The sequence below is a fragment of the Microchirus variegatus genome (genome assembly GCF_963457635.1).
Source record: "Microchirus variegatus genome assembly, chromosome: 1".
NCBI classification, from domain to species: domain Eukaryota; kingdom Metazoa; phylum Chordata; class Actinopteri; order Pleuronectiformes; family Soleidae; genus Microchirus; species Microchirus variegatus.
In genome coordinates this window covers 21,127,856-21,141,456 of record NC_139802.1, presented here as the reverse complement: position 1 = coordinate 21,141,456, position 13,601 = coordinate 21,127,856, and the positions used below count along the sequence as shown (strand labels likewise).

General features: G+C 40.4%; 1 protein-coding gene across 1 annotated transcript in view; it reads left to right on the top strand.

Moving 5' to 3' along the window:
• Positions 1–10,715, top strand: part of cspg5a (chondroitin sulfate proteoglycan 5a) — a gene marked incomplete at both ends in the record, with an annotated part of 46,121 nt that extends 35,406 nt beyond the window's left edge. Inside the window, 3 exons of the mRNA XM_083893233.1 lie at positions 2,755–2,911; positions 6,394–6,450; positions 10,545–10,715. Of these exons, the coding sequence (XP_083749359.1) occupies positions 2,755–2,911; positions 6,394–6,450; positions 10,545–10,715 (385 nt within the window). The remainder of the gene's footprint in view (positions 1–2,754; positions 2,912–6,393; positions 6,451–10,544) is intronic.
• Between the last annotated feature and the right edge of the window lie 2,886 nt (positions 10,716–13,601).

Genomic DNA, 13,601 nt, shown 5'->3' with positions numbered 1-13,601 from the left:
TCGTTTCTGCATCGCTGTGCCTTTGCTCTGTCGTGTTTTAGCGGCGATCTCCCTAGCAACAGAGCCGCTGTGGATGAGCGGCAGAAAATGTCGTACCAGAGGAACCTCAGTCTGTCTCCTCATCATCGCTGAGACGCTGCAGCGCTACAACACTGGGGGACGGTTGCCATGGCAGTCATGGCGGAGAGGAGATTATCAAGTGTGGTCAGGAACAGCTGTGATGCCAGCGAGCAGAAATTAAAGGGGGGGACGAAGGAGGAGAAAAGGATGATGTCATTGGTTCTCTGGATTCAGCTGAAAGTAGGGCAGTGTGAACAGGAGGAGGTGGGGGAGTGAGGGAGAGGTATGGCTGACCTACATACAGCTGTGCGACCTGTGGTGTGTGTGTGTGTGTGTGTGTGTGTGTGTGTGTGTGTGTGTGTGTGTGTGTGTGTGTGTGTGTGTGTGTGTGTGTGTGTGTGTGTGTGTGCAGCAGCGGGGTGTAGTATGAAAGAGACAACAGCCTCATCAAGTGGCCGGCGAGAAGAAATCAAAAAGGAGTGAGTAGAAGGAGGAGGAGGATGAAGGAAAAACTGGAGAGAAGAAAGCTAGGCATGACATGGTTCAGTGTGTGTTCTTGTATTTGTCGCCTCTTTTGGACTTTTTTTCTGGCATAAACCCAGGACCAGTTAGTCCTCATGGAGACCAAAACCTGGTCCTGATGAGGCAAGAACTTCACCTCTAAGGAACTGGTTAAGTGCAGGGCTCAGCTTTGCATTGTGGTGTATGTCAAGGCTATGGATGTGGTCCTCAGAAGAATAGCTGCACAGACGCGCTGAGACTCCCACACTTCTCCATCTGCTGTTGGTAAAGTGCTGCAGTCGCAGTGTTTCTCTGCCGCAGTTCAGATCAGACCCAACATCCTGGTCACGAGAGCGAGAACAGAGATAAGCGTCCGTGTCAGAGTGAGGAGGAGGAAGAGGAGGAGGAAGAGGAGGATGAGAGCACACAGAAAACTGCTCAGGTCCGTTTGGTTATGATCAGATTACCAGGCTGAAGTGACTCATTTCCAGTTTGTTTTTACTGATTTGATCTAATTTCACTTTTATTGAGCCGATATTGCAGAAATTGAGTCATTGGTTGAGTTTAATGTTCAGATTTAAAATGTGATGGAGCGATACCTCACGTCACCACCGCCACAGTACATATTTTCTACGGCACAGATATGAACTTAGAAAAGACCTAAACCAGGGGCCTCAAACTCAAAATGACCTGGAGGCCAGTGAACTAGTCTGGTCAGGAGGGGCCAGGTCATGTGAAAAAAAGTCTGGTTTAGTGATTAGAAATTAAACTACTATTTGGCATGACATCGCACACCATTTCAAAGTAAAAGTGTTTTGATATATAGTTCACGACAAACATTTATGACGCAAAATGAATCTGTAAATAACAAAAACAGACAGAAATAAAACGGAATTAAAACATTAAATCAAAATATACATGTAGACAATTGTAATTAAAACACTAGATAGGCTTATATATAATTAAATGTTGAATTTAATAAATTCAAATTAAGTGTAGGGCCTCAGGACATCGACTGACTACACAACACTTCTTTAGAATCAGACACAGGTTCATTATGAGCTTAAAGTTTACACAATTCTAGATCTAGAAGACGAGATAGACGGATAAATATAACATAAGGAGAATAAAATAGAAAAGAGTTTACAACAAAATTGTATTGAACCTGACATACAGCACTGATAATTATGAAAAAATGACGTTTTATGTTTCTGTAAGAGTTAATACGGCAGCATGTAGAAGCTCTTTAACCAAGATGATATCTTTAATGCTAAAATATAATTGTTATGAGTATTCAAATTTACCGTTTCCTGTAAAAATGATGTCAAAGGTTTGAAATTATAGTTATTTACGTGCTCGATTTATTTCCCAGCCACATTGTCTTGCTTTATTAGTCTGAAATTAGTTAAATCTCAGTCTTATTAATATGTTCACAGGTATGTTAAAGTCCAGTTTAAGTAGGACTAGGATGATAATTAGATTATTCCTAACAAAGCAGAACATATTAAGAATGGAAAGTTGCTTCTTCTCTGTGTGACCTTCCGATATTTATCTTCCTCCAAAACTCAACAACTCAACATCGATCAACTTTAATGAAGCATGTTTGTTTGCAGTGTGTCAGTAGAGATACTATATAAATATAATATTCTCTCTATGATCATAGTTTTTAAGTATGTGTACAAAAACACTGTCTCTGCTGGATTCTGTCAAAGATTAAATGTGAGTCACACTCACAATAACCAGGTAACCCAAATTTGATTGTCAAACAGAAAAGGAAAGAACTATGTTCTCACGTTGTTGCATCACAGATCTAATGTTTGTCTAATGCTGCTTTCTTGCTGTTTTTTCCCCTCCCCTCCTTTTTCTCTCTCTCACGACGATCCCTTCTTTCCTTCAACAATGCAACAATTCTTCTTCTTCTTCCTAATTCCCTCTTTTGTCTTCTCTATCCTCTTTCTTTCTCCCTCTGCTTCGCCTTCTCTCCATTTGTCTTTTTGTCACCGTGCGATTCATCACCTGCAAATGTCGCCTCGTCCCCCGTCTCGTCTTCTCACTTCATCATTTTCAAATATTTTTCTTTTATTATTTTCATTATCTTGACCTTCCCTCTCTCCTTCCTCAATCCCGAAATCCTGACTTCTGTCCTCTCTCCTATCTCCTCCTCCTCCTCCTCTTCACGCTGCCGACGCCCAGCAGTAAGTACCGGCCTTCATCGGAGCAGCACAATGATAATTTCTCGCTGTCCACCATCGCTGAGGGCTCCCACCCAAATGTAAGGAAACTGTGCGACACCCCTCCTAACGTCCCTCATGCCCGTGCATTGGCTTACTATGATAACATTATCTGTCAGGTAACGTGGTTCTTGCCTCTCTCTCTCACCCCCATTTTTTCTGCACCCCCACCCCCCCCTTCAAAACCCTACCTGGACTCCCTGACTCTCCCTCTGATGCATGGGCATGAGTACCGTCCAATACTCAGAGGTGTGAAGCGCTAAAGGAGGAAGAGAAGGAGGAGGAGGGGGAGGGTGGAGTCAAATTATGAAAGGATGAATGGTGGGAGTTTTCTTCCATAGATCAGGGGCGTCAAACGTATGGCCAGAACTGGCCCACCAGTGGGTCCAATCTGGCCCCCAGGATGAATTTGTGAAACATTTCACAGTATGATTAGACACAGTATGCTAAGCTGCTGCTAGCTTGTTGTCAGGTCAGAAGTCTTCTAGCGTTCACAAAGTTTATTTTTTTATTTTTTTTAAATGTGGCTAAACTGGCCCACCAGTGGATCCAATCTGGCCCCCAGGATGAATTTGTGAAAAATGTCACAGTATGATACAATCTTATAATACTGTGAAATATAAAATTTTCAGTTCCAGATAAATGTGGCTAAATGTTTTGTGCCTTTTGTAAATGGTAGATGATAGGTGATAATAAATAGATCAGGGGTGTCAAACATAAGGCCCCCCAGCCAGATCTGGCCCACCAGTGGTTTTGATCCGGCCCCCAGGTTGAATTTGTGAAAAATTTCACAGCATGATTAGAATCTAATCATGCTGTGAATATATATATATATATATTACATTTGCAGTTTAATTCATCAGCTAAAGTTGAAAATAAAGAACATAAATAAGTGTTAAAAAACGATTCAGTTGACTAAGCTGCTGTTAGCATTAGCTTAGCTTGTTGTCAGAAATCTTCTAGTGTTTACTGTTACAAAGGTTTTTTTTATAAGTGGCTAAATGTTTTGTGCCTTTGTAAATGGTAGATGATAGGTGATAATGATAGATCAAAAGTGTCAAACATACGGCCCCCGGGCCAGAACCGGCCCACCAGTGGGTCCAATCCGGCCCCCAGGATGAATGAATTAGTAAAGCAAAATGGCTGGAGAATAAATGAAAATGCAAATGAAGCGCATGCGTAGCAATCGAGCTAATTGTAATAATGATAATAAACCAGTTTCAAACAACTTTTTAACATTAATCCACAAAAAAACTGAGAAACTAAACGTTAAAAATCAATATGAAAATGAATAAAAAATAAAAGCATTTTAAATATGTGGCTCGCTTTTACTGGAGCAATCTACAAAACTTTTGCCTGATAGCACTTTAGCACTATATTAATTTTATAACAAATTCACTGATTATCTGATATTCTGTACATTTTAGTTTTATTTCTGCCTGGATAAAGTTTAAATAAAACAATAACAGTAAGTCATAAAAAAGTGCTTAAACACATCCCAGGAGGGACTAGGGGGATCTTGCAACTTGTTGCCAAGGCAACGCACAGTCTATCAAGCCTCATAGTTTCATTTTGTGGCTTATTATTTTTATTTAAAAATAGTCACAGCAAAGCAAAAAGACATGACAGGAAATATAAAAAACATTTTCAACCATTTAAAGGTAGAATTGCGTTTTATCATGTTGTCAAAACAACGCAGCATAGATCAGCTGGTACACAACCAGGGGTTAGAGGTTAAATTCCCGGCTGAACATTTATGGACAGATCTCACGGCGCTGATCACCCGAACTTTACCCTCAGCCCTTTTTTATGTGAAAGAAAACTCCCACAGTCCTTTGCTGCGACCCCTCCGCCCCCCCACCCCCCCCCTTCCTCCTTTCTCTTTCCCAGCTTCTAAAACCGCCTCTGGCATTGGTACGTCATGGCATTGCCTGCTCTTTCGCTAGCATGCGCCATCCGGTGGCCATGTGAGCCACTGCCAAATCTGTACTTTTTAACAGCATTTTTTTTTTATTTCTGCTTTACTTGTTTATCCTGAAAAATGAAAATGGGAAGTGTGGGAGGGACTCTTGTGATTGGCGGGATTGATGTCATAAAACAGGTAAGGATATTTTTCACGAGAAATGGTCGATCAGGATAAACATCTGAGATGCAACGCAGGCGGCAGTGGAGTGCCCGCCGGTGCCTCACTAACGGAAGCATGCGTAGCTAGCAACGGCGCTGCTGTACGGTTGTAGCAGCATGGGTAGTTTTGGCGCTACGACTGAGATAGAGTTTTGTTGTGTTTTCATTTGAATTTTTTAAATGTCTGTCGCCTTAACACGTGGTACCACCCTCTAACAACTCCATCAGTAGTTTTGCTCACCTCTGAAGCGATAGTGCAACAAGTTCTTTACAGTGTTTTAATGCCAAATCCATTTTGCTAAAACACCATCCACATTTAACATCCCCTAAGCACTGGATAGTAGTTAATATATAGTAGTTAAATATTCCACATTGTTTGTTTTCAAGCACTTAAAGGCACCCACTGGAGTTTCTCACCACTAGTGGTGCTATAGAGCAGAGTTTTGGGCGTAGGCTTTCTTTTGTGGAATGTATTTTTTTCGGACAGTGCTCACTGGATCATATTTCTGCTGCCATTAGACAGATTATCAGTAGATGGCGTTAATAAGCACAAACAAAGCAGTTTTTTTGTTGTTGTTAATGTATGAGGAACAGACGATCTAAACATGATAAGATAAACACAGAAAATGCAATATTCCTATGTTTTCTTCCACGAAAATCGAGGTGGACTTTATCTTTCCACCATTTCTGTCTAAATCTAAACACTGCGACATTGCATCGAGTGGAATCTACTGCTAAAATTCAAATATTTCATTTGATTTGATATGACAGTCGCGATTATTATAAGGCTTTGATTTGTCTTTGTATGGAATTGCTTCCACGCAGATTTGACTCTGTTTTCAGCAAAACACACACCTTTTTTAAATGTAATAACAGGCATATAGGAGGAAACCTGTTATAATACAAGTGTGCTACAGCAACATGTGTCTTATTTTCAGTTCGCAGACATCGTGCGTGCTTACTTCTCTCCGTCCATTTCGCGTAAAACAAACACAACAGAACTACCATTCAGCCCTTCACTTTTCTCACCCATTTTTCCAACCTCATGCCAAACTAAATTAGAAATACAGACTTCTCCAAAGCAAAAGTAAAACGACTTTCCCCCCTCCCAAATATTCCTAAACCACACTCACTCACAAACTCACTTCCAAACTAACAACCCAGTGCGGTGCAGAAACCTCACTGCTGTTTATTTACCGCTTTAATGCCCGGCAAATAAATGAGGAAACAGGCGAGAGTGTGTGTTTGAACAGAGTGTGTGATGATCCAGATCCAGCTGGGAGCATCAGCTGTCGTCTGACAGGAAGTCTCAATGCCTCCTCTGTCTCTCTCTCTTGCTACTTAATCTCTCTGTTTGGTCACTGATCTGTCGCTCTTCCTCCTGCTCGTCTTCAGTCTGTCTCTCTCTCTCTTTCTGATGACACCTTGAATGGTTTTTGAGGAGTGATAACCCTTTGCCCCGTCCCCCTCCCCTCAGAAAACCATGAGCAGATATACCTGGGAGTGTAAGACCAAAGAGGAGTCCGACTGCGAGGTAAGACCAAAAAATCCCAAATATCAGACAGTCCTCCTCCTCCTCCTCGTTCTCCCCCCTTTAACACCTGCCCTCCCCCTCCCCTCACTTTCCTAAACAGCTGTCATCGTTACTGTGGCCCTGTCAATCACGCTCTGTCAAGCTTTTAGTCAGAGTCTTACCTTGACCTCCACCACACAGTCAACACTAAAGTTATCATCAGTGTCACTTTGACAAAAATTACTCAAGTAATATGCTGCTATGGAAGCCCATTTACACCAGGAAAAGGACAGGAAAAACTATTTTAACGAAACGAAACGAAATTATGAGATTAAAAAAAGTCAAAATTATGAGATTAAAAGTCATCATTATGAGATAAATGGTCAAAATGATGAGATTTAAAAAAGTCACAATTATGACTTTATGATATTTCTATTATCAAGGCTAAGTTTTCTGGCAGAAATGGACTTCCATATGTTGCTGACTTTGAAACAGATATCAAAACAAAATCGTACGATACAGTTATGACACAAAGGCTGCAAGTAATGATTATATTCATAATTGATGAAACTGTCTGGATTGTTTTCTGGATTCATTTGTTAGTTCTTTGGTTCATGGATTGGTCAAAGCTGTTGATCGGTGTTGACCAAACCTCAAACGTCCTGTTTCATCCACAAACCAAAATGTTGCAGCAGGAACAGAACAGTCTGTGTTCCACTGAACCTGATTGTCCTCAATCATTCTTCCTCGACAACAAACACTCAAATTGATTTTCTCTTTATTTCATTTTGTCAATACCAAATAAATCCAGCAGAGGAAAATGAATTGAACAGACAGAGCTGCAGAGGATTGTATTTCCGTCAGACTGAATCTGCTCTCACACAGACACACGATCAGACCGGTGATGCTTCATGTAGAGTGGCCATATTCCATTTATATATTGAATTTTGAAACATTTTTATTTTAAAAGTTGATTTTTATTTTTTGCCAAATTAAGTTTATGTATTGAAGTTTAAGGTTTAGTCACTCACAAATGGTTTTTAAAGGTAAACGGCCTTTATTTTGGAGAGGAAGTTCACTTAATATTATTATTATTATTATTATTGTTGCTTTGGAAATGGGACAAAAATGTAAATCCCCTCAATTACAAGGGACGTTTGCCTAAAACCAATGAGAAATCGTATTTTTAGTCCAAAAAACCCATAAGCACGTCAATGAACTCAAATATACAAATACAAATAATCTCAATTGTATGTGCACAGACGCACTGTTAATACAAACAAACTCTCTGCGCAGTCCAATCCAACTCCAGACACTTACAACACACATTTATTTGTTACATTTATTATATGCAGTTATTCTAAATAAAAAAAGAACCATCCTCACATCCTGCTGCCAGCGCCTTTGCACACAAAATGTCCAAATAATTATAGCAAAATGTTCAAACTTGAAATTTAAGATTTTTACATCTCAATTTCCCCCACTTTTGTGTCTCTTATTTGAGTCGACATGAAAAAAAACACAGTCGTAATGACCTCCATCATCATCCTCATCATCATCATCAGAAACCCTGTTTATCTCTGTTCCCCTCCCACACACACACACACACACATGTGACACCTCTAAAGTCCTTGTGACTCTGTGCCTCCCACCCACTGCCTCACCCACCTTTTATTTTCTTCCCTTACCCATGCGTGACAATGCGGAAGCGGATTAGTGCCACACATTTGAGTTCTGACTTTAAAACTGCAAATGACTGACTTTATTTTCAGAATTCTGACTTAAAGCTCAGAAGTCTGACTCTATTCTCAGAATTCTGACTTTAAAACTGCATATTCTGAGTTAAATTCAGAATTTTGAGTTTAAACTGCAAATTCTGACGTTATTCTCAGAATTCTGAATTTAAAACTCAGAACTACAGGTGTCCAGAATTCTGAGTTCAAAGTCAGAATTGTGAGAATAAAGTCAGAATTCTGAGTTTAAAGTCAGAATTGTGAGATTAAAGTCAGAATATCTGATTTAAAGTCAGATTTCTGAGTTTAATGTCAGAATTGCGATTTTAATGTCAGAAAAAAAAAAAAAAATCTCCTGTGTGGCACTAATCCTCTTCCGTATGACAACAATGAAAATTTGCAACAAATAAAACAAGCAAACCAAAAAAAAAAACATTTTCCAGTTTCACGCTGACGGGAGGACAGAGGGCCCGTACCCCGTCACCATGGAAGTGACGTATCCACACGTCCTGCCTGAAGTTACTATCTAGGCCGACAGCCAGCGGGTAAATGCTCTCACTGCTCTTCCTTTTGCTCAAAAGTGCCATTGAATTCAAACACAGACATTCATCAATGGTGGGGGGTGCAGACAAGGTGGCGCAGGACGAACAGAGTCAGTGATGTTGTACAATATTAATGGGGGATAAAAGGGCTGGAAAAAACAGACTGGGATCAATGCTGCCACCCCCACCCCACCTCTGACCTTAATTAAAATCAGATGACTTTCTCTCTCCCCAGTGACTGTTTGGGTTATGTATGACGGTGGTACCCACTCATAACTTATTTATTTTATATTATTTATTTATTTTATTTTGTAGATGGAAAGAAAAAGGAGGAGATGCGTGGATCTGCATGAGCGATCGCTCACACAGTATTTTTTTGTTGTTGTTGTCGCATGCGGATGTGCATGTACTTCCTGGATCAGGGGAGGGGGGGGGAGGGGGGGGGTGACCAGAGTCGCTCATGCAGTTCACCTCAGCGTCTCCTCGAGCAAACACAGCAGGCCAGCCGAGCATGATGCTGATGATGATGATGATGATGATGATGATGATGATGATCAGACACTAGATAACTCGGACAATGCCTGAAAATCTGCTGTTTTCTTTCTTTAATTATTATTATAGTGCATTTTGCTCCACGTTGTCCGTCTTACTCGGGTTTTATTCTCACTTGTTTTACATTTTTAACGTTTTAGCTCACATGCTATTCCAATCAAATCAAATCTACTGTGCAACAACAATGCAAATGTGTTGCACGAGAAACCCTGGATTACGTTCAGTGCCAATGTTGGAAAAATTCTGATGATGTTTTTGTCAGGTTTTTATACAACTAAACAAAAACAATTTGTGTCATTTACGTGTGTTAAAATCTCCAAAACATAAGTCATGAGTCACCAAGGTTTAGTCGGACTTCAGTTGGTTCCAAAACGGGCTCCAAAGCCCCTGAAGTGCACATGAAATCATAATTGTCGCTATTTTAAAGTTGGTGTGATGGTGAAATTGAAGTTTAACAATATTCAATATTGTAAGCCAACTTACAGTAAAAGAGGGAAAAAAATGGTGAAAGCTGAGGTCCGAATCCAAGTCATCAGTGCCGCAGGTATGGGTAAAATTTGGGTTGTCTACATCGCGTATTTAAAAAAAACAAACAAACAAAGGTGTAGGGATAATTGTGGAGAAAATATGCCATTTTTCTTTTATTTTTGTTCATTAAAAACAAGCCAAGCAAACTTTGACGTATTTCCAAATTTTGCGAATTCAATCTGAATTCTGAAAAAAAAAAAAAAAAAAACTTTTTGCTCAGGCGTGCTTATACAGTATAGTTGGGTAAAAAAAAAAACAACATATATATAGATTTTTCATCAGAATGCCTATAGGTTGTGGTGGGGAAAAAAAGGATATAAGTCAATATAATGTATATATTTATATACGTTCATGTTTTTAACATGGTGATGAAGAAAGGCTAAATGCTCTGTGTTCTAAGGGTTAAAGCGCAGGGGGTGTGTCAAAGTCCAGGGGGTGTGTCAAAGTCCAGGGGGTGGGACATAGCAGTCATTTGAGAGTGTTATTCTGACTTTAGAAATTAGACTTGCGTGATTACGATGTATTTTGTTGGCACTGAACGTAAGGTGTCAAACACTAAAAAGTGACCTGATGCCTGTTCGATTCGATTCGATTAGTTTCAATTCAATTCAATTCAATTCAATTCAATTCAATTCAATTCAATTCAATTCAATTCAATTCAATTCAATTCAATTCAATTCAACACTGCACATATACAACTCTAACTGTATTTTCTACCCCTCCATCTCCACCTTCCACCCCCTCCCCCTCCCCCTGGTAGGACGATCCTAATTCCCAGAACAAGCTGGTGGAGGACGCGGTGAAGGCTCCGCCCAAGGAGGACGACTCCCTCAACATCCACAACTCTCTGACCCCCAAACACGAGAACCACAAGCTCCTGGGCGAGGAGAACTCGTCGGAGGTAAACTCGCTGCAGAACAACATGATGTGAAAACAAAACAACAACAACAACAAGGTGCGCCGGCAACTGGAAGCCCCCCCCCCCCCCCCCACTAAAATATAACCCCTCCCCTCCCTGCTCTCCGTTTATGCACGCTGCCGAGTGCACCTAACCGGTCAACCAACCAAACAACCAACCAACCAACAACCAGCCTGCCAACATACCAGCCAACCAACCCAGTCTGCAACTGTCTCTGACACGGCAACACTGCCACCAAGCGGCCCCGGCTGCTAAAAAAAACCAACACCACCACCACTGCTGTCACTGCCCAAGCTGAGAATAACCCCGCCTCCTGCCAGCCTCACCCTGCTGCTTCCCTGCAACCCGAACCCCCACCTGACATCCACTCACTCCCCTGTTTCGCGGCCCTGTCCCCTTTAATGCTGTCACTCTACTGCCCCCTATCTCTCCTACCTATACACTCACACACACTATAGACTGTATATAAAAGTGCACGCCATCTTCCGGTTGGAAAACAAACTCCAATTTTGAAGCTTTTCTATTTGTCTTGACCTCAAATTGACATCACGTGGCTTTGGCGAGGACGTGAAACTATAGCGGTTTACTGACGTCATAAATCAAGTAAGAAATATGTGAATCTTTCCCCATTTTGGAGTTTTTGGTGCTTTTCCACGATACAGTTCTGGCACATCACGACTCGACTCTACTCAGTTTGGTATGGTTTTCCATTACTATAGCTCCTCCTCGTTGTGGCCGCGGGGTCGTCATAGCATGGCTGTATTAAGCCGATTTGACGCTGTTTTATAAGCGACGCAAACACACAAACTAGTGACCTGCAAAGCAGTTGTCGTCGGTCTGAACTGAATCATTAAGAATTAGCTCATTTAAAAAGATTTGTTCACAGAATCGTTCAGTACTTCCTGCCCGAGAGGGGTTGTGAAATCGCAAAATACACCAGACTCCTCAGTTAAATATTGAGATTTCTGAGTCCCGAACTCCCCGTGAGTTTATTTGCTATTGCTAACAGTGGCTAATTGCGCTTTTTCATTATACAGGTCTAGCACTACTCGGCTCAACTCGGTTTGTTGTCAGTCGCACCTGTTTCCGTGTTGCTTCCTATAGGCTTTTTCCTGCTGCCGTGACGTTTTTTTTATACGTGACACAAACACACAAACTAGTGACCTGTAAAGCAGTTGTTTTCGGTGTAACCGAATCATTAAGAATCAGTTCATTTAAAAAGATTTGTTCACAGAATTGTTCAGTACTTCCTGCCCGACAGGGGTTGTGACACGTCTCGCAGCTCGTGAAATACACCAGACTCCTCACAAATGTTCAGATTTCTGAGTTCCGAATTCCACTGACATTAGAAATTCAGAGTTTATTAGCTATTGCTTAGAGTGCCTAATGGCGCTTTTTCATTATACATGTCTAGCACTTTGTTAGCAGCCATTGTCATAGCACGGCTGCCGTGATGTTACATTTTAGCATCGGCTCCGCTCACAAGTCCAGTCTTGCTTGAACTGTGTAGTGGAAAAGCAACATTAGTCGCCCCCTGGTGGTTAGCCGCTACCTCTGTCCTGCTTCCTATAGGCTTCACTTTCAAACTGGAAGACTTTGTCCATTTTTATATGTATATCGTTTATGACACACCATATATAATATGTACATGGAGAGCATACACATACAGTGAAAAGATTAAAGAAAACATGAACATGCTTGTATGTAACACACACACACACACACACATTCCCCTGCCTGCATTGGTGTATTTTGTAAAAAGGAAGAAAAATCATACAGAAGTTTAAAACTTAACGTGAAACGTCGTTGTAAAAAAAAATGTTAAGATAAAGCTACTGAGAGGTTTTGATGTTTGTCTGACTAATCAAGTGAGTATGTATAAATATTGGAGAACAACAAAAAAAAGAAAATTAGCTTGAATTGATTTAAAAAAAAAAAAAAAAAAGAATAAGCAACACAATGTGTCTTGGTTTTCATTGATGTAATTTCTAATCCTTTGATGTACTTGTTTTGGGTTCTTATGTTTTTTTTGTACTTTTTTGGGACTTTGAACTGAGAACAAACGAAAACATGATTCAGACAGTTGTTGAAATAAACCTTTTTAACATGAACCTCAGTGGATCCTGTCTTTTCCTCCGCAGTGTAAACCTAACCTTTCTCCCCCCTCCCTCCACCTTCTTTTTGTCTCTGCACCTGAACACTGACGCTCTCTGCATGGCTTTGAACGCATCCTCTCAGATCCTTGTCACACAGGTGCCTCCCTGCTCACACACAGGCTCAAGTCCTAATCTGTTATTTTGGTCTGTTTTTGTTCAATCTTTATTTTGTATAGCCCACAGTTTACAAAACATAGTTTGTCTCACGGGACTTCACAGGGTTGGTCACATCCTCTGTCCTTAGACCTTCGACCAGGGTAAAGATAAACTACCAGGGAAAAAAACCCTTATAACAGGGAAAAAACACTATTTTTTGTTTTTTTAACACATTAATTTACTATCATAAATAGATTTTGCAAGATAAAAACAGACACTTATTTTAAAAATTCTGTGAATGTTGTTACTCCCATATCACAGTGGAATATCGTGAACATATAATTTAAACTCTTACAGATGAGATGCTTACTGGCCCCCAGGTCATTTGAGTTTGAGACCCCTGCTGTGCAAAGTGTAATTCCTAACCTTAACCAAATGCAATTCAAATTCAAGAGAAAGAATTTCTAAACCTCTAGAATTGGAAAAGATTAGCTACAATTTAGTCATTTTCATTTGTTCAGCCAGAAACAGTGAAGAGAATGAATTGATTTTAACTCCAAGAAGAAAAGGAAAATATGCTAAGAACAAAATTAAGCAAAAAGAAAAGGAAAACTAGTAATTTGTAGACCTAGAAACAGCAAAACAA